Source organism: Semicossyphus pulcher, unplaced genomic scaffold (assembly GCF_022749685.1).
Source record: "Semicossyphus pulcher isolate SPU_LCO1_2020_fin unplaced genomic scaffold, fSemPul1.0.p SCAF_12, whole genome shotgun sequence".
Classification (NCBI taxonomy): Eukaryota; Metazoa; Chordata; class Actinopteri; order Labriformes; family Labridae; genus Semicossyphus; species Semicossyphus pulcher.
The window spans coordinates 30860246-30881368 of NW_027211626.1; the positions used below are offsets into that span (position 1 = coordinate 30860246).

Sequence of the window (21123 nt, forward strand, 5' to 3'; positions counted from 1 at the left end):
TTTTCAAGTAACACTATGGAGCCCAGGAGACTGGTACAAGAAAGTTTAACTCTGTTAATTCTTGTAACTAGCAGCTATGGAGGACACCTTAAATCAGGTGAGTCTTGTAGGATTCGTTAGTGGTACAGGTAGATAATTCAGGTGTTCAGTCTAAGACAGGCATGTATTCAAAAATGTTCCTAAACAGACAATTTGACACATTCTATCAAACAGCAGTCATTTTAATATTTGTATTTATTAAAGATTGTTGTTACAATCAATGTTTGATCTCCATAATCAAATTTAAAATTCAATTCTAATAAATGGACATATGCGTATATTAAAACGTATACTTATGTACCATTCTACTATCTTTTGATTCGTGTACCGGCTCTAAATGAGTGCTATCCAAATGTATGCAGGGGCCACTCTAAGAATGGACCAGGCATTATTAACATTTCAAAACCAGCTGACGGAGGAAGTGCTGATCTTCTACACCACAGATTACTGTTACAAGGTAAAGAATATATACTCTCATGTTTGTTGTTTCCCTCAAACTATCTGATTATCCAGGATTCTCTGCTTGTTAAGATATGAACAAGTCAGTAAAGCTCCTTGGCGAGATGCTGCACACCGAAACAATTTTTTTAGCTGTAAACTGAAGGCTGAGTGCACTATGATAAAACACATCTATACCGTATTACACTGAGATTTTGTTTTGTAAATGTATTAATAAATGTACATTTAAAGGTATGAGCCATTTATCTACGTCGTTAAATGTTTACAGAATAAGAATGTTAAAGTCTTCTTATTAATGTCACTCATTAACTCCTGCCTCACCTTTGACTGGCTCACACGTCCAATCCTCTTATCTTTCTAAGATCTCTCCAGAGCAACAGAAAACAATTTTTTACAGCCCTTTATATGTAAAACTGATTGAGTGCTCATTCTGAAGATATTACAGAATAGCAGCAAGTAAATTTAAGGCTGATAAAATGTACTATTTCTCTTTATCGTTCTGAAAGTAACCTGCTCTTCCAAACTGTATCAGTCATTCTCAAATCTTTTGACTTGGTATTTTTTTTAAATCACGACATGTATAACTTGTGTAGTTAACAAAAAGAAATCTTTGAATCCGACAACCCTTATACCTTCATTTAGCATGACCAATGATTTATTTTTGCCTTGGTGTCGTGGGGAGCGCTTGAGGAATCCACACAATTGCTAAATAGAGACTTATTTAAGTTCACAACTAAAGCTTTTAAATGTGAAGTACAATAAGTCAGTGTCACCTGTTTTTTTTTTTCTTTTTACTTCTCAGTGTGTGTATCAGCATGTGGTCACTGTGAAACCCAATAACAACAATGAAACTGCAGTCATCAGCACTAAATTCACCCTGACTATGCAAGTGGAATCACAGGACAGGAATGCAACTCTTTGCAGGTAAAATGATTAACATTCTAACATGCATCAATAACCACAATTTCACCAGCAACCCACAGAGGTAGAAACACTGATTTATATCCCTTTTGATTATACTACCTTTGCCTTTGGTAGGCTATTGCTCATTTTCCCATTCTGGTGTCTTCCAATGATTGTATCAGCAGCCTGTAAGGTTATTTACAGGGCTGGGGGAGTAATCCTGACCTGCTGTCTGGACCATAGTGATGCCCTCCCTACACTTACTCGCCTTCTATCGATCAGGAGCCTTTTTGGGGTTAATAAGGCCTGACATTCCATATTGATGAAAATGTCTTTGGAAAACCTCCCAAGACAGACGTTTACTCTAGAAGATAGTTGCCATATTTATAAACAATCAGAACTGAAAAGACAGCAAGGGAGAGTTTTCCATTTGGGGGTCACTTGTAAACATGGTGTCAGTGATTCAGTTGGAAAATAACAAGCCTCTGGTGCTTTTTCTTGACCTCTCATCAGTCTGGCCATGTGCGTCATAGATCAATGCTGAGGTCTCTAACCAAACCGAACTGCCATTGATTTCCTTTTCCCCTTTGAAAAAAACCCCTTCAAGTGATAGCTAGTATGTCATCCCAATATTGGATCAATATAAGCATGCAGCAGTGCATGGGCCTCAAACTAGAGATGGGGAGTGGACCGGGGGATGCACTTCAAGTACGTACACACTAGATGGTGCTCCTGAGCTTCATAGGTGTTAAAAATATCACTATACATATATAGAAAGACCCTTTTTCTTACAGTCAGGTAAAGAGCAGTACAGCAACACTAGATGAAAAAAGGAATTTACTGTATGCTTCTTAGGTAATATAATTTCGGGCTTACAATTAAAAGTAGCCTGTAGTTTTATGGGTTTTAAGGGCAGCGTGTCTCAATGTTTTACTCTTTTTGATGCAGGTGGAGTCAGATATATGGAGAAGGGGGTCATTACTCTGTTTGGATCCAGATGTCAGAGGCCCCCGGGAATCCAAGCTGCACTCATACTGTGGATAAAGCACCAAACAATGCATACCTGCGTAAGTGCATGTCACTGACGAAGATCCAGTTGCTCAGTTTTAAATAGTTAACTGATAGTAAACGAGTTGCTTTGGTGAGACGCAATGAAAGTAAGGGAACCTCACTCAGGTCAAGCCTTTGATCCTCTCTATACTTAATTGTGTCGGTAAAGAGGAAAATCACTTGGCTCTTCTGCATACTGATCAGTATTTTTCATCTGTCTCTTGGGACATGTTGTGTATTGATCAGATAAGACATGCTTTCTCGAAAAGGGTTAAAAGAAAAGCTTTTGTGTTTGTTTTAAAGGCCTGGCTCCATGCATGGATGATTGTGGGTAATACAATAGGGAGTGTAGAAGGATTAGGGCCTAATGGGATTTTAAAAGCGTCACTCTCCATAATGTACACTCTACTTAACAATATTGCAGATTATATTGTAGATCAGACTTTTAAGGCCAAGTATCCATTATCCGAATAGATATATGGTCAGTGTGACTACACCCCTCACAGTATGATGAGCTTCCATTAGCTCCACAGACCGGTGATTATACAAAATCCCCATAGGACTTGCTCAGCTTAGGTAATGGCCTGGTCAGCAGCTCAAGACAGGTTAGAGTTGCCCTGTTAAGGAATATCAAAGTTTACTTTGGGGGCTCAGTTTGATCAGCTTTGGGGCTTCATGAGGTCATTTTTTGGGTGCAGTATTCCTCAAGGATATATTTCTGTATAGCTGCTATCAGATCCACCCTTTGATCATGTCAGCACTGTATTATAATAATTTGTTTGACTCATGCAAACATACCTAATAATATAACATAATCCAGTTGATTTAGATGGCTAAATTCATTTTATTATTAGTGAGAGCATGGCTGTTGCAGAGTTGTTTCACTTTATGTGCTTAATGATGTTTTTATGAGTAGCCACCAGACATGCCGTTCCAATGAGATTAACTGATCACTTTCTGTCCTGAGTCGATATCATAGAATGGATTTAACTCAAGTTTAAATGGCTTCTTTCTATTTGTTTTTTTCAGTAGACACTGTGCGTATTGTTCCCTTATTTCCTTTGCTTTGACGCAAGAAGACGATACTTATATCTCCTGAGCCAATGTTTTACGTTTCTGGTCAGTGTCACAGCAGTAAAACATCTCTTTATTTATTATATTTAATGCTGCATGTGCTGATGTGGCAAACTTGCATTTTTATTTGCATAAAAGTAGATAAAAACATTTTTATCTACAATATGCAGTTATACAAATACAGAAACTAAAGCTCTGAATCCACAAGCTTTACCCTAATCCTTGCTCTTTGATCTGTGTAGATTTCATTATTTGTTTGTCAAGAAAAGACATCTCTGCTAGTGTTTTGGGCCTTTTCGTACTGTAAACCTTGTCTTGAGCCCGCTTCTATCTATGATGGCCTCTGGCAGTTTACCTCATTTTCTTTTTCTTTTCCTTTGTATTTGTTTCATCATCCCTTCCTTCCAGTGTAGCCTAACATATTCCTTTTAGAATGCCTAGGGTTGCAGGGTTAGATTACCCAGAGTGATTGAGATGGGTTGATGGACTGAGCAAGATTTTCCATTAGGTTATTGTTTGTCACTTGAGGATCCCCTTTGACACTGATTGACAGACAGAAGGCCACAAGGGAGTCCAAAGGCCAGTTAGGCAGACAATTTAGACTTTTCCCCCTTAGATCCTATGATGATAAAAGTATGCAGTATAAAGCTCCAGACAAGGACTTCCAGACAGAAAAGATTTTGACATAGGCTAATTACACATTAAACATATGTTACCTGTCTTTCTAATCTTTTAAAGCTCTCTTGGTGGCAGCTCTCTTACTGGCCATATTTGCTCTATTATTCCTTGGCGCACCCTACATCTACAGGTACTCTATTTCTTTTATTACACCATCTGCAAGGAAAATATCCAACTGCACTTATTACTTTTCCATCAGAACCAGGCAACTCAAACTTGCTATCCCATTTACAGGAGGAGTTGTACATCAGACATTATTAAGACCATTTGCTGCCAAGGCCCACAATACTCAGTTAATAATGTAAGTAAAATGCTTATTCGAATTAATGCATGCATTAGTATCTTAATAAATGCAATAAAACACATATGCATGATTTGACTTATTAGATTAAGATCAATCATAAACAGTCAAATTAATTTCCATAAAATGACTGCTTAAATCGTAGTCAGAAAGTAAAAAAAATCTGAACACAAAAGATATTCAAGATATGTATCAAAACATACCAAATTACTCTGTGACTCCAGTCATCAAGCCAATTTGGAGACACTAATGGAATGATTGATACAAATGTTAGCAGAGCCAATTGTATATCAGACTTACATGGAAGCAGCAGAGCACTGTATCCTTCCAGTCATCTTGCTTGATGGCAAGAGCTGTTGTGTATTTTTGCTGAGCATGAATGGCTTCTCTCATTGTTTCTAGCAAGAGGTCTCTGTCTTCCATATGCTGTCTGGATGGCGTGTAGATCAATCATAACATATTAGTGCTGGTGTCTTCCTGCTCTGGCTCTTTCAACAGCTGCATGGAGGCCAGTGAGTCAGACTAATCCAACAGAGAGGGCAACAGAGCCAGAGTCATTTCTTATTTTAAAGAGTTTGACCCATGTGGTAATTTACATTTTTAGTTTTGTAAACATTTTTCAATCTCAGAACATTTACAGAAAAACATTTCAACAAGTTTCCATTACATATCATTTTTAGTGGTTGCTACAAGTATATCATAGTGTTGCCGGGGGTTGCCTAAAACAAAGCATTTCATAGAGGGGCTGTGCCCTATGTTCTGTATAAGCTAGCAAAACCGTAACCTTAAGTAAATTATAAACCTAATATTTGTCTTAAACCTAAGATTAAACCAACAGGGGACTTTACACTTAATTGTAACTGTAAAAAGGCAATTGAGCAATTGTTTGGCTTTATTCATTTCCAAGATGCTGAAGATATTTTCTTGTAACTGGCATGGCTGAAATGACACCTTGTAGGGGTGGGACAAACTATCGATATCGCAATATATCGCCGTCCCGACTGGTGTAATACAATTATCGTATCGCTGGTGCCAAATATCGATATTTACATTCTTTTTAAATCAGCGCTCTATAAAACTCCCTGCCAATTTCAGTCACCGCATCATTGTTTATCTCAATTTGTGTCAAAATCAGTGAAACTGACACCCAACTGCAGTGAATAATACATTTATTCTGCACTTCACCTTTTTAGGGGCATTTTGTATTCTTCAGTTAATCAGATATCGTAATGTATCATTATATGATTGCAATATGCAATATATTGATTATTGGAGAATCGCTGTATCATGATATCAATGTTATCGTGGGCCACGTATCGCGTATCGTATCGTGAGTTACCCTACGATTACGACCCCTAATACCTGTCGTAATTCCACATGAATGCAGGATTAAACTCAGGGTCTACATCCTATGAGGAAGAGTTAGTAGGCAGCAATTTTAAGCGAAGAAACCCTGGACACACTGCAAGCTGCCTGCCCAGTACAACACAGAGAGATTAAGCTATCAGCTAGCTGGTGAAACATTTAGCTGCAAAGGAGTAAAATATTTTCCTCAGAAGATGGTTGAGACCAAAACAGAGTTCAAAGTAAAGTTAATATGGACCCTACACTTATTTCATAACCAGTAACACAACTCCAACTGAATGCTTATGTTGCTCCATGTTTTGCTAGACTTGTGACTAGGCTTTGTTTTGCTAATATATGAATGTTTCAACTTAACGAAGTGATTGACTTTCAACATTGAGTTTCACTTTGATATGTATTATTATTGTAGCATGTTCTGAAGAATTGTCTTGAGAACACAACCTAATTATATCACCTTAAATAAATAAATTTAACATGAATACATTTCGTCTATCTCATTATTTTGTCTACAGGATGGACGACAAGCTTTTGAAGCTGAGCACAATACCAATAATGCAAAACCAACACGTCTGTGCTCTCTGGACACCTTCCGGGGGTATGTACGCCATCAACAACCATCCTGTTTATCAGTTCATCACCACATGTGGCTCCTTCACATGCTAATTCTTTTTAGAGCAGTCTGAGGCATGATTAAGATCTACAGCCCCAGCCTAATGAATAATTACAGGGGTCACAGTCTGGCCATAGGCTCCCTCAAGCTTTGTTATCAGGCAGTATAGCTTTGGGCATGATTTCTGATATCAGTGCATTGTGGGTTTGGAACAGTGTGTTTCTGTGGGACTGGAGTGATGTATGTGATTGAATCTGGGCTCCCTGCTTCCCCTAATTGTGGCCTAGGGGTAGACACAAAGCACGCCTCTCTGGAAACAGGATGCTGGTGTGGCTTTGACCTCCCCCTTGCCAAATAATTGATGTAATAATACCGTCAACATATCAGCACACATCAACACTGCCATAGATCTGCTGCCAAAATAGAAAGCAAAATGCAACCTAGCTAAACAAAGGCAGCATCTGTAACGAGTGTGCATTCAAGACATCACATAATTGTATGTGGTTTTGGAGATTCATTTGTTGAGTAGCCTTGGTTTTTACAAGAAATTGCAAAAATTTGACAATAGAATACATTTCAATTTAATTTTCCTTTAGTTGCACAGCCTGCTGCAATACTGTTTAGACTGTAAGTATAAATGTGATTCTTAGGTTACAGATTCTTGTTGTATATTGATGTCCTAAATGGTTCTGCAGGAAATTCTCATACCTGACAACACACTTAATCAATCTATTACTCTGCACTCATGGTCAATGCTGCACAGGCCTCCTCAGTCTTGTGACTTATGATCCATACTCCTGATAAGTAACAACTTTCTACAGTGACCAGACACATCAGTCATCTGCCGTAAATACTGAGACATTTCTGGAGGCAAAATGCTTTTCCTCTGAGCTGAAAGGTTTTTCTGATCATTGCTCAAGCTCCACCGACATGATATACAGAGAACAGTCGGGTACTGTTGCACGTTAATTTTTCTAAAAGGATTTGGATTTTAATCTTGAGCACAACTGCTAAAAGCCTGTCGCCAGTTTCCTTCAGCTGAAAATCGCACTGACAGTAGTTAGCAGTGCCATACAACAGAGTGAACAACTATTACAACAAAACAATAGATTGGATTGTGGATTGTATTTAACACCAGGTATCTAACTTATTATGTGCCTTTTTTGACTAGCTCCAAGTTTGATTTGGTTTCTCATAGCTCAGATGTTTGGCTACAAAAAGGACTGTGGCATGTCCATTCAAGTAGTTAGTAGTAATTTATAATCTGGCTTTGCGGGCCATATGTAGTTGCCAGCAGAGTAGGTAACTCAGTATTTTGCAGTGATAGTGTGACCATCCACTCAGAAATGTACTAAGCTAACAATCAAATTGGAAATGTACACTGATTCAATTAAAGGAAGTGCATAAGTGTTATTTAGTGACTCATAACCAGTTGTCCAACCTGTTAATCATCAGAAAGGATTCCCAGACGTCTTTTACTGAAGTGACAAATGTTTTTGAGAGCTTCACAGAGATATCAAAAGCAAAGTGATCTTGTTAAACATTATAGCACATACGTAGTTTTCCTTAATCCTAACAATTAGCCGGTAGTGTAGCATGTGGGGATTTCATAATGTAGTCGGCCTAAAATGATGCTTACATTAACAATAAAACACCCAGGATGTTTTGATGATGGGCTAATAAGGGGCCCCATAAGCATTTATATTGCAATGATTTTCACCAGGTCTCATCTGGCTAGTGATTTAACCTCTGTCTTTGTCACTATGGCGACTAATGGATATGATTGTCAAAATGTACACGATTGCCTACACAGATTATGTGTGTGTGTGTGTGTGTGTGTGTGTGTGTGTGTGTGTGTGTGTGTGTGTGTGTATGTGTGTGTGTGTGTGTGTGTGTGTGTGTGTGTGTGTGTGTGTGCGTGTGTGTGTGTGCGTGTGTGTGTGTGCGTGCATGTGAGTGAGGGGGCGAGTGAGTGAGAGAGGGAGAGAGAGAGAGAGAGAGAGAGAGAGAGAGAGAGAGTATGGACATGGGCAGCAGGGTTTACACTACTTAAAAAGCCCTTTGAGATAATAGTGGCTGATTAAAATCTTGTATCAGCAGGTTGGGGCTAAAAGAGGAGTAATGGCTTGTGCACCTCTTAATTGAATCTTTGCAGAAAACAAGAGGAGGCAAAGGATACAGTGCATGTTATCAGACAATCTGGTTCCTAGATGTGTCCTAATCTTGTTATGGCTCCTAAAGACACCTTGATGATAAATATTATTTTCTTTTAGTAACATTATATTTAAGTATTCAGAATGTTGAAATGGCTGAATCAAACCTCTGTAGCAGCTTGAACAAGCTAGCATTTACATTGTGTAATGGCCCCTACCCATTTTCTGATATGCAAAGCAAACACCCTTTTCCCTGCAAAATCTGATTCAGTGAAGCACTCCATCACGTGTGCTGTATGTCAGCAGCCTTGGCCAGAGCTAAAGCATAAAGTATATCATATATTAAGAAGGAAAGTCTTTAGTCAGCACTACTGCTCGAGGAGATCCAGAGGACAAGAGTTAATTTCCTGAGTGATTCATAAAGCTTAGATTGCATTACCTTGCATTTGGGGTGTGACAGAATAAAAGGCCCTACACTGCCATCTTTAACGTTAACTCAGAAGGTAATAAAACAGATGTACCAGTTTTTATATATATAAATATACGTATATATATATATATACACTATATTTACTATTTACACACACACACACACACACACACATACACACACACACAGACACACACACACACACACACACACACACACACACACACACACACACACACCAAGTATAAACTCAAGAAATCAATGTAGGAAGAGCTGCTGTGCAATTATTACTGGTTTAACTTTGTGTTGTTCAGTGCATCATTATTTAGGTGTCTTTCTAGGTTTGCTCTGACACTGATGGTTTTTGTGAACTATGGTGGAGGAGGCTACTGGTTCTTTCAACATGCACCATGGAATGGTAAAGTATATAAGACATGCATGCCATTAAAGTAAAATTAAATAGCTTTAGATCCAACAGCTCATACAGTTCAGACTGTTTCATGTAAGAAGTTGACACTTCTAAATTTACTTCAAACATTCTGTCACATAAAGCAAGATATGTAATTAATATGTAAACTCAAGACAATTGTGGTGGGGCAGTACCTTCAAATAAACAAGCTGACAACACAACCTGAGGAATTGTACCCCAAGAACTCTAGACAAAAACCTTGAATACTAAATTAAACATGGGTAATAAGGCACACAGATTTGATGAGACAGAGACAGGTTTTCAAAAGTAATCAAACATTTTATTGTAATATATATAGAAATGCACTAAAAGATGGGACTGGAGCTGCTGGGAAAGAAAGGCTTGTTAAACAGATTAAAAATTAGAAAACAAATAATAAGAACATGTAATAATATTATAATTATAATATAGTTCTTTATTATAAGGATAGCCTAAATCTGGTGTGATATAAATGTATGCCTCTGGATTTATTGCAGGTCTAACTGTGGCAGATCTCGTAATGCCATGGTAGGTTTGGTACAGGAGAACTTTTCCCATTCTATTTTGATTTGTTTTAGAAATACACAAAAATACTCATATTTTTGTACACAAACGTGTTAAGATAGCATAATACTGTTTTTTCTTCCAGGTTTGTGTTTATTATTGGAACTTCAGTGGTGTTGGCTTTTAGATCCATGCAGAGGAGAGGAGTAAGCCAGCTCCAGCTGCTGCGCAAAATCACCTGGAGGACAGTCGTGCTTGTGATGCTCGGCTTCTGCTTTCTTAACTACTCTCCAAGAGACGGACTACGTAAGCATAGATATGTGGCACAGGACTGTTAATGGAATAAATGTGAAGTGATTTTGCCTAATGCTCAATACGTGGGATATTATTAAAAGAACAGGCTAATGTCTGATAACATGTGGAATGGAATGTGGTTTTCCGAATGGAATGGAATTTTCCTTATGGAAAACAGAGGCTTCTCTAACATTAATGCACCTATATATACATCTTTAGTACAAACTGCATTTTCTTTTATATTAAGACTCAGTTACAACTTTTTCTAGATTCATTTCCATATTATTTCATATAGACCTGCAATGATTAGTAAAAATATTTCTCGATTAGTCCCTTCTTCATCTGACACTATTTAGATAATTATTTTAACAATTTTTTAAGATTAATTGCAATAAATGTGGGATTTACCTTCTCAAATGCTAGAAATTGTATAACATAACTGGATAGCTTTGTGCTTTGACTGTTGGTCAAACGAAAAAAGTTTTAGGTGCAGGAAATTGTCATTGACATTTGTCACTGGCAACTAATGTTACATAGGCCAAATAAGCTATTAAATACTACTAAAAAATGATCAGCAGACTAATCAATGATGATATAATTTTTAGCTGCAGCCCTAATTTCGTACAAGACGGGAGTAATACTCTATTTGGTATGTTCAGCATCCACAGCACTAAAAGTCAGGTGACAAAGATAAAGATTTTATATTTGTAAAATTCCAGATTAGTGACAAAAGCCATAGCTGCTCGGCTGTCAGGGTTAAAGAAAGAAAAGCATGCTGAAAAACCCCATTTCATCGTCCACCTGGGGATGCATGTGGTGTCCTTTTCACATTAGCCATCCCCACTCTTAATGGACTTTCCTGGGTGGATGTCTGAATAACTGGGTTAACAAAAATATTGTTATTGTGTGTGCAGTCTCGAAATCCAGCAACAAGGGATGTTTAACAGAGGCAGATTGAGCAAAAACATCCACGACAGTAATGGACAATTTGAAACAGATAGTGTTACACCCTTCAGTCCCTTGCAGCTGCTGTAGAGGCTGCTGCTGGAGCTGATCATAACAGCACAGTGACTTTTACCATAAACTGCAGCTTTGCCCTTTCTCTCAAAGGACGTCCTCGGCAGGTCAGTCCGAGGAATTAAATCTAATTAGTGAATGGAGTCATATCAGCTCAATAAGGTAAATGGTTTTAACGTCTGACAGGAAAGACAAAGGTGTTGATATCCACTATGATTTATTTCAAATAAAAGCTGCAATGCTTAGATGTCAAAATCATTGTATAGCAGGGTTAAAAACATTGAGCTCCAAATTTTGTCATTTCATTTGAGTTTTGTCACTTTAATTAAAATCTTACCCACTACTTCATTTGTTACAAAATGATAAAACATCACCTCTTTGTTCTTAACCCTTGATGTCAACATCAAAGATGTTGTTGTTTTTCTGATGGTAACTGTGTTTCCAAGATTTGTCTCTGTGGACACAACAGTGTTTATTTCTTGTGAGAAGTTACCAGAAATTATCAGTTGAAAATGAGATCAGAAAGTCTTAAGAGGATGTTTAAATAAGAAAAGCCTATTTTCTGATGGCTTTATATTCAGATTTGCTAACTTTGCCCATGGAATTATTATCTTATTAATTCTATTATATTATATCAAAGTGCTTATATATAGGAAGCAGACAGCAGAGCTTTTACTTCTGAAATTATATTGAACATCAAACACATCTCAATTTCACACAAAAAAGCCTATTGATCAGGAAGTGAACCAAAAAGGTTTTACAGTTTCTTGCAATTCATCCTTAAACTGTCGACTTAAGAGTCGTTTTCTTAAGTGACAATTCAATGGGAGGGCAAAAACAGTATAGTATCTTGGTTGGAATGTAACCTGCAGATTTAACAAATGTGTCTTAAGTAAGAGCTTCCTCTTTTCCTTTTAAAGGATAGATTTCCGCCACTTATTTGATTTGTCCGGATCAATAATTAGGATTAAACAGTTTTTTTCGGCACTTTGTTCAGCAAAGAGGTTTTCAATTAACTAATGTGTAGATTACCATCAATCGCTCAACCACAAGAAAATCCTTTTCTTGTTGAGACCAAGAGATAACTCGAAATCTTCTTTGATTAGCTTTACACATTCCTCACATGTCCTGATCCTAAAGGCTGAAACCATTTCCCAGTGTCCTAAGGTCCATCGTCCACTTTAGCAGTCATAGTGGAATAATGGAGAAAATGTTCTCATGTTACTTAGGATCAATTTCTTGGTTTATAATGTTCTCAAGACAGCAGGATTGGTACAACAACAAGTTATATTTATGCTTGTACCTGAGTTGTAAGTTTTATATATCCATCATGGTTATTAAGCCTGACATGAGGGTTCATGCTGTGTGTTGTTGATTGTGTTCCAGTTTCCTTGTCCTGGCTGAGAATCCCTGGAGTGCTGCAGCGTCTGGGCTTTACTTACTTTGTTCTGTCTCTCCTGCAGACTTTCTGGGGCCAGAAAGAAATCCCTCTGAGAGTGGTGAGCAGCTCTGTCAAGTTCACTTTAGCTGGTCGTTATACACCAGGGAAAACACATTGACGAAGTCTAGCCTGACACACAAATTAGTAAACACATTATTCTGTTCCTGGGTCTTTTTGGCCATTTAGTGGTGTGTTATTCTTATTACAGTGATAACTGGCCAAATATACCAAACATTTTTGTGTTAAAAAAGATTAAAAATCAGTTTTGTAACTTAGGACAATTTCTGATAACAAAATCTGTGTACTGTATGATGTAGCATCACTGGTGGAACCCTGTCCAGGATGTGATCCTTTATTGGCAACAGTGGCTGATTATCATCCTGTTGGAGACTCTGTGGCTATGCATCACTTTGCTTATGCCTGTGCCCAGCTGCCCAACGTAAGTCCAACAAGGCTTCTACTGTCATATCAGGAATCTACTCATTAAACCTTTTTATACATATGCTGAAAGTGTCTCCATGCCAAGATAATGTCCAGTTGGGGCTTTTGGGCTATAGCAGAGGTCTAAGTGTGCACCTTGTGTTGCTGATGTTATGAACCACCATGATTTATGAGCATGAGGTGGATGCTTCAGAGGGCATAATTACCCAATCTCAGTCTGTCATGTGCAATAAGAGAAGCGGAGGCAGAGGATCCATCTTCCTTGCTCTGTGTCTTCTGCTCAGTGCTGCTTTTTGTACTTTTTTCCCCTTTTCTTTGACCTTGATTAGCATCAGTGTTATTATACTGTGGGGTCAAATGGTATAATTTTCCCCTACAAATCTTGTGTTTTTTAAAGATGAATTTATTTTTACATTTTTTTAAGAAGACTGTGAGGATGTGTTGTCAACACATATCATACAAAGCTTAACTACAAGAGCTGATAAGAAAATCCTGCCCCAGGATCATCCAATTGTTAAACAGTTCTCAAGGTCCAATTTAAATGTAAAGCTGTTACCTTTTCAACTCAAATGTGTAATTATTTTAACACTAACTATACTATATTGTTTGTTATCAGAGGGTATTTGGGGGCTGGTGGAATCGGTGATAATGGTCTGTACCCAAACTGCACTGGAGGCGCGGCAGGATTCATAGATAGATGGATGTTTGGTAATAACATGTACAGATACCCCACATGCAAAGTAAGATCTTTTTCATATAGCATTCATTATTTTAGTTATCTGTCATTGAAGCCTGCACATGGAATTAAAACCATTTTATTAGGGAAAAAAAACCCTCCTGGTACTTTTTATGTTGCCTTGTCCAGGAATTATATCTCACAACACAGCCCTTTGACCCAGAGGGGGTTTTGGGAACAATCAACTCAGTTGTCATGGGATTCCTGGGGATGCAAGTAAGATGAATTATGTATTGCTCCTGTATGATTCTAGATAGATAGGTAGATTATTAGGTTATTTTTTACAAGAGATTACATTGTCACAGCAGCTTCAATAACAGCCAAGACACAGAACACAGAACATAAAAACATTTAGGCACATAAAAACTACAACTAAAAATACTAAAACCTGCTTCTTAACCAAACTAAACACTGCAAATGACACAGTAAGTTGTACAGAGATTCTGTGATTAGGTGGTTTTGCTTAATATCAAGTCAAGTCAAATTGTCATGGTTTCTATTCCAAAGCTGCTTTACCCAGAGGTAATTAGTTATGTTGTTTATTGCTAATGTTAGAAGTTTATACGAGACAGTAAGACTACAGTTGACTGTGGTATTTAAATGAAGGTCATGTGAAGGACCATTAGCCACCCAATTCCAAGTGAACAGCTGTCCTCCTTTAATGACAAAAAAATTACAACAGTGTCACTTATAACCATTTTTGGGAAGTTGCCATGCAAGAGCAGCCACATTACTCATTTCCCAAGGGAAGCTTTGCACTGACCCCATCAGTCAGCAAGCCTTAGATGAGACGCCAGGTGTCTGCTGCCCTCCTCTATATGTTCAACCATGCTAAAGTCCTCAGCTGAAACATATTCATCATCACCAAATTAATCAGATGGTGCAGATGACTTACACTCCACATCTGCCTCAGTAGGATAGGGGAAATGTGACCGCCAAGTCAGGGACACAGCATTGACACTTACATCCCAGGCCTATTTAGTTACCCAAGGGCAAATACACAGTGTTTACATGGTATTTCTCATTAAATGTGTGATGATGGGTTGTGGTTATTGTGCTTATCTCTACCTCGTTCTCCACAGGCTGGGAAAATTATCATTTTCTACAAAGGAAGGAATGTCCAAGTCCTCTGTCGATTCCTTGTGTGGGCTGCCATCCTGGTAAGTTACATCATGTGGAGTATTGAAACACAGATAATAAAGTAAATGGGTATGAAAGCAATTGATTGTTTTAATTCAAGACAACAAATTACATAAAACATGTTACCGCCTTTCTGATTTACTCAAAGATGAGCATTCTAATGTCCTGTCTGTTGTACTTTGCCTTTCAGGTGTTCATCTGATATTTGTCAAAGCTGCTGAAGCCGTTTATTTGCAGAGCTTTGCATGTGTGATCTGAGTACAATAAAAAACAACATCCATATGGGGCTGGGTTTCTAGGTAGTGGTTGGTAATGGTTATCCAGCCCCTAAGGGGGATACATATTATCTCTCATTGCCTGTGTGCATACATGTGGTTTTTGAATAGGAGTATTGCATACTGCATAAATAACATCTGATAAAGAGTATGATCAGTTAATATACCTGCACACTAAGTCTCATATATTTACAGACCAATCACATGATAACAGGGATAAAAGTGATATAACTGAAACATCATCATCAGAATCTGGTTCAGTGGACCAATGGATAAAAGTCTATTCAAATCCAAAATTCAACAAATATTTCTTCGTGAATCTGCTTAGATAGAATTTGAAGATTGTTGTTTGGGATCTGTTCTCTTTCTGGGTGGTCTTAAAACATGAGGAGAGGCAAGCTGGCCTCTATTTCATTTAAAGGGGGAATGTGTCCCATAGGGAGAAGCACAGTGTTATACGAGATGGCCCGTTTTGCATTTCTAAAACTGTGACAGGAGGCTCTGAGTCTGCTCTAACAAGACTGAGAGGTATCCATGTAGAAAAGCCTGGTTTTGCTAAACTGTTGCACAATTTTCTTGAACATATAGTAAGATGGGTCAGAGATGAACTGCGCAAAATGGGGTCAGTAAGAGCCTGCATGCTGTGGAGGCAGACATCCTGAACTAGCAGTTCCTTGTCCTGGAGCGATGATGGAGCTGGAAGAGCTGGCTGCATCACTTAGCCTTTGAAATTAAACTTTGCATGATAAAAAGGAAGCAGAATAATCCCAGCCAAAAAAGAAAAAAAACAAGGACACAAAAACATATCCCATTAGTAGAATGGTATGTAGTTCAAATTATTGAATAATAGATATGTTGACTTGATGCAGATGTTAGTTGGAAAATCAGAGGATGACTAATAGTTGTCAGAAGTCTTCATCACAACTCAATAATGTTAATCTGCTGGTTTGGAACAAGAGAGGGGATGGCTGTTAATTTAATAGATGTTTAGAAATTTTCCTCACCAATGTGTTGAACAGGCAGGCCAACCATGCCATTGTCCTTTTTAAAAATGAACAATGAAAAATGTGTTTATTGAAATGTTTAATATAACATAAGTATTATAATACAATAGGATTGAAAAAAAGTCCAAAATAAGAAGTCCAGGAGTCAAAGGGATGGGTCTGTTGTGTTTGTGAATCAAGATAAATCCTGCTTATATATCTAAGAATCAAATGAAATTCTGTTCAGAATTTAACGTCACTTACCTAAATTCCTAAATGACAAATCTCTCCATTATGTCAATTGTTGTTGAATGTTACTGACTATCTTATCTATATCTTGACTATGATTGTGGAGCGAGTTACTAGAGGGAGCTGAAATAAATTACATCAATTTGGCTTCTCCCAGAAGCAAAGAGTGATAAAGTAAACAGGATGAAATACATAAACATTAGGCTTTTATGTATTTCCACTGTATCTCATGGCTCAGTAGTTCATGTTCCATAGAGAATAGGGATAATGATGAGAGAGGTATGCATCATATAGTGTTTACAAATGGACCAAAACAGAGACTTCCTGGTTAACTGATGAGAGAATAACAATAAAATAGATGACAGGCTAACAGAGAGAGCTGGCCTTTTTAAATCATTCTGGAAAGAGATGCAGATGGGTCTAGACGACGCATAATCTTCCCACATTATTTATATTTTTTCTGGTTTCTTTTTTCATTTCAGACTTTCAATCAATTCTTGGTTCCTTTAAGTGTTTTCACCAACTGAGAAAGCAAAATTTATTTTACAGATTGGCCTCTTCATGTTGATTTTTGTAATACGATTTCACCTCTGGGGGGAGGCAGGAAGCAGAGCTGAATTGCCTCTTGTTTCAGACATGTGCTCTTGACATTAGCAAGTATACTCAGAGGAGGAGGGAGCTCATTTCTGAATGCACTCAACCACAGAATTGTTATTATTCATAAATGTTCACAAAGAACCAAAAAGTGTCATACAGTGAACAACAAGCTGGGTTTTACACTGTAGTTCACTGATTGATATTCAGGGGCAGCCATGCATCTTCCTCCTAATAAACAACAGCCCCTGTTAATTAAAGTCCAACGATCAGGCGCTAGAACTGAGAGATTGAAATTGAGCGATTGTCCCACATACCACCAGCCCCATCCCATCCTGCCGCCTGGATAGCCTGGAGACTCAATCCAGCCACAGCTAGGCTATTTCGACACAATTGATTCTGTCATATATACACATGATGGATATCCACCTTACAAACATGTTTGAATCAGATCCACAGCTCCGGGTTTTTTTAGGCAAGTATCTAAATCACAAATTAGATTATATAAGCTTTTATTGATCTAGAGTTCATAAAATCATACACAGTTCTGTTGTATTGTGGTTAATTTGGCTGTGGAGTCAACTTGGACTCAAATGGATGTGAATTGGCTCTCTTGAAGAGCACATCAGTCCAGTGTGGATGATCAAATTGTCATGTTTGCAGTAGGATGTTCTGTGTATTACTTCATGGACCTCGTTCATTAGACTCTCAGTTAATCATTTAATCTGCTGGACTCGCTTGATTCAGTTGCTTCACGTTTTAGCAGCCTAATATAGCTTGCTTTATCACCCACCATCGATTTGAAATCTGTTTCATTTCCACCCTTAGGGAATCTCTGCAGCCATCCTTTCTAAGTGCACACGAGATGGAGGATTTATACCTGTCAATAAAAACCTTTGGTAAGTGCTTCCTGACCCTCTTAATCCAGCCACTTTTCCTCACAAAAGAAAGGATGGATTTTCCAACGAGCACAAATCAAGGATGCTAAAACACGTGCTTACTCTCCTCTTACGACAGCTACTACTGTAAATAATCACCCAAGCTGTCAGGAGTGTGAGGTGGAGCAGTTATACATCCTACATGATCACTCTTCTTTACGGCCAGGGAAATAAAGGATGCTTTGTTCTCTCTAACCCAGAAGCACTCTCTACACATTTTACCAGCTGTGTGTGATGGAGTGAGATCAGGCTCTAGGAAAAGCATCTGTATAATGACAGTGTAGTATAACTGCTCCCAAACTATCATATGCCTTTCTGGAAAAACAAGGAACAGCATCTTGATTAATGCCTGTAATAATTTTTGCATGAAATACAGCACAATTACTACCTTAGACATAGATAATTTTACAACCTGTGCATTTGTTCTATTCCTACCCTTAATATGATGTTAATCATTTTAATGTTGTAGCAGGAAGAATACCATTTCAAAAGTGATGTGTAAGCAAATTCTTCATGATGATCCACAGGGGCCCCTGCTAACACTGCACTCATCTCTTACCATTACCTGCCTGGCTTTTATAGGCAGTTCATCATGCGCAGGTTATTGAGCGCTTGCGTCGATCCCTGCCTGTATGTCTAGAAGTAATTAACTCTCAGGCAAGAGACATTTTTGGCCTCACTTCAGCTGAGATAAAAAAAAAATTTAAGAGCCCAGTACAAGGAGGCTTCTGGAGGCAGCCATTTTACATTAGAGGATATTACATCAAACATTCTTGCACTTAGGAGCAGACAAGGACGTGGCTGGCTGGCACAGCTTTGCGGGGCATGTGCCAGGGATCCACTGCTGATGATTTAGACCAATCCAGCAAACAGGCCCATAGTTTGCTGGTTTGGCTAGAGACTCCTGGTGGATATTTATCTACAGTACAGGATTAATATACTCCCCTAATTCACACCATGCTACAAACATTTAGTGATAAATCAAGTAAAAATGTTGCTTGTTCTTGTTAAGTGTTGCTAATGGTCTTTCCAGGTCATTGTCCTATGTAATGTGTATGGGCTGCTTCTCCTTCCTGTTGTTGGGAGGCATGTACTATGTCACTGATATGAAGAACTGGTGGAGCGGACAGCCATTCACATACCCAGGTATTAACAGGTCTCAATGCATTGTGCTGGTATACAGTATATGATTTTTCATAAATAATGAAAACCATAGAAACATGATTGGTACATGATTTAACAACTTGTCCACATAATGCATTTAATTTCTTAAAGGGACAGTATTTCATGTAATGGCTCATATGGCTACTTTTAGTGGCGAACCCACATAGAACCATCACTCAAATCCAGAGTTCTTATCAGCTCTATTGAGGAACATCTCAGCACATTATTTAAGTTTTCTGGACAGTGATTTTAATGTTTTGGTCTTAACGCTTACATCATTGTTGTTTCCATGCTGCTGTTTTCTGTTAAAAACCCACTGTACACTGCCTGCCTAGCAAAAGTCAGCAAGTAGCCATTTGACATGGCAGAGAACCTAAAAGGGCAGACACTGTATTTCCCTCAGGATTGGATTAAGAGAAAAACAGAGCCCAAAGGAGAGAACTACTGAACTTACATTACTAAGGCTGCCAGAAACACAACTCCCAATGAATTCATTCAACATTCCTGTATGCTGGAATGCAACTGTTTGCCAACAAGCTCTGCGTTTCAACTTTTAAGATGATGATGTAACAGTGTTTTATCAACAGCGCATTTCAAATGTAACAAAGCTGCCAAAATATTGTTATCGCAGATTTAAAGGGAAGTATTGCAGGGTCAATCAAATACCATTAACACATTAGTAAATGCCCTGGATAAGTTGTGGTAGCAAACTGCAGAGTTCTACTTCTGGGATAACTTGCCTGCTAACCAAGCTAGCTGTATTCACCTGCAGTAATAACAAACATTAACAACCTACCATTTGTATTGCAGTATGCCTTAACAGTGGTTGATATTATAAAAGTGTGCTTTGCCCAAAAATACTTATCTTTTTCCCAAAACTCTATAGCAGAGATAGTGAGTGCAAAATAGCATGGCTGAAAGATATATGCCAGGTAGAAAAAATGCTGGAATACTGTTCAAGACCAACTTGTGTTTTATGTTCTTCTCTCCATTCCAGGGATGAACTCCATCTTTGTATATGTTGGCCACTCTCTCCTGGGTTTCTACTTCCCTTTCAGCTGGGAGTTGCGCTTCCAGGAGAGCCACTTGGAGTGGCTCCTTCAAAGCCTGTGCGGAACCGCGCTATGGGTGCTCATCGCTTACCTGCTTTACAGGAAGAAATTTTTCCTCAAAATATAAACCAAGATTATCAGCTGGTCTTTCTTCATTCTGTTAGAATCATTCTGTTAGAGTCAGTATCTAATTTTTCATATCCAAAAAGATACAATTTTTTGTAAGGTATAAAGAGTATAATAGCATATGTAGGAATTAAAAATAATAATTTATCCATGACGTCCAACCTACACACTTTCCCTTAAATTAATTCTGCTGATGCTAATATCCAAGCCATCAGACATATCAAGCAGCTCAGAGGAACTACTTTCAGATTTAATCTAACACAAGTTGAAAGCGTTCATCCATGAAACCCATTAAACCATCACCCAGTTTCAAGACAATATGTCTGACCCATTGTAAGAGTGTGCAGCTGAGGATTTTTTGATGCCTCTTGTTTTGTGCACTGAATAGACTTATTAAATCAAGTATACCGAGGTGGTACTTAACAAATTAGGCCGAGTGATTCCACTGCACACAAGGCCAGCTATTATGAGTCTGTTGCCATGACCACCTTTTCTCTTTCTCTCTCTCTCTGTGTGTGTGTGTGTGTGTGTGTGTGTGTGTGTGTGTGTGTGTGTGTGTGTGTGTGTGTGTGTGTGTGTGTGTGTGCGTGCGTGCGTGTGTGTGTGCCCCAGTACCATCTGTCCAAACGACGGTACTTTATTAGAGGTCAAGATGCACA

At 38.3% G+C, this 21123-nt stretch overlaps 1 protein-coding gene across 1 annotated transcript; it reads left to right on the forward strand.

Moving 5' to 3' along the window:
- The first annotated feature begins 15 nt into the window (after window positions 1-15).
- Window positions 16-20465, forward strand: LOC138588197 (heparan-alpha-glucosaminide N-acetyltransferase). The gene is made up of 18 exons (XM_069658130.1): window positions 16-97; window positions 402-496; window positions 1301-1422; window positions 2350-2468; window positions 4264-4333; window positions 4438-4504; window positions 6382-6464; window positions 9404-9480; window positions 10008-10038; window positions 10160-10320; window positions 12712-12824; window positions 13084-13205; window positions 13824-13947; window positions 14073-14159; window positions 15026-15103; window positions 18013-18083; window positions 19156-19268; window positions 20284-20465. Exons 1-18 carry the CDS (start codon window positions 16-18, stop codon window positions 20463-20465), a joined length of 1797 nt encoding a protein of 598 aa, XP_069514231.1.
- The last annotated feature ends 658 nt before the right edge of the window (window positions 20466-21123 follow it).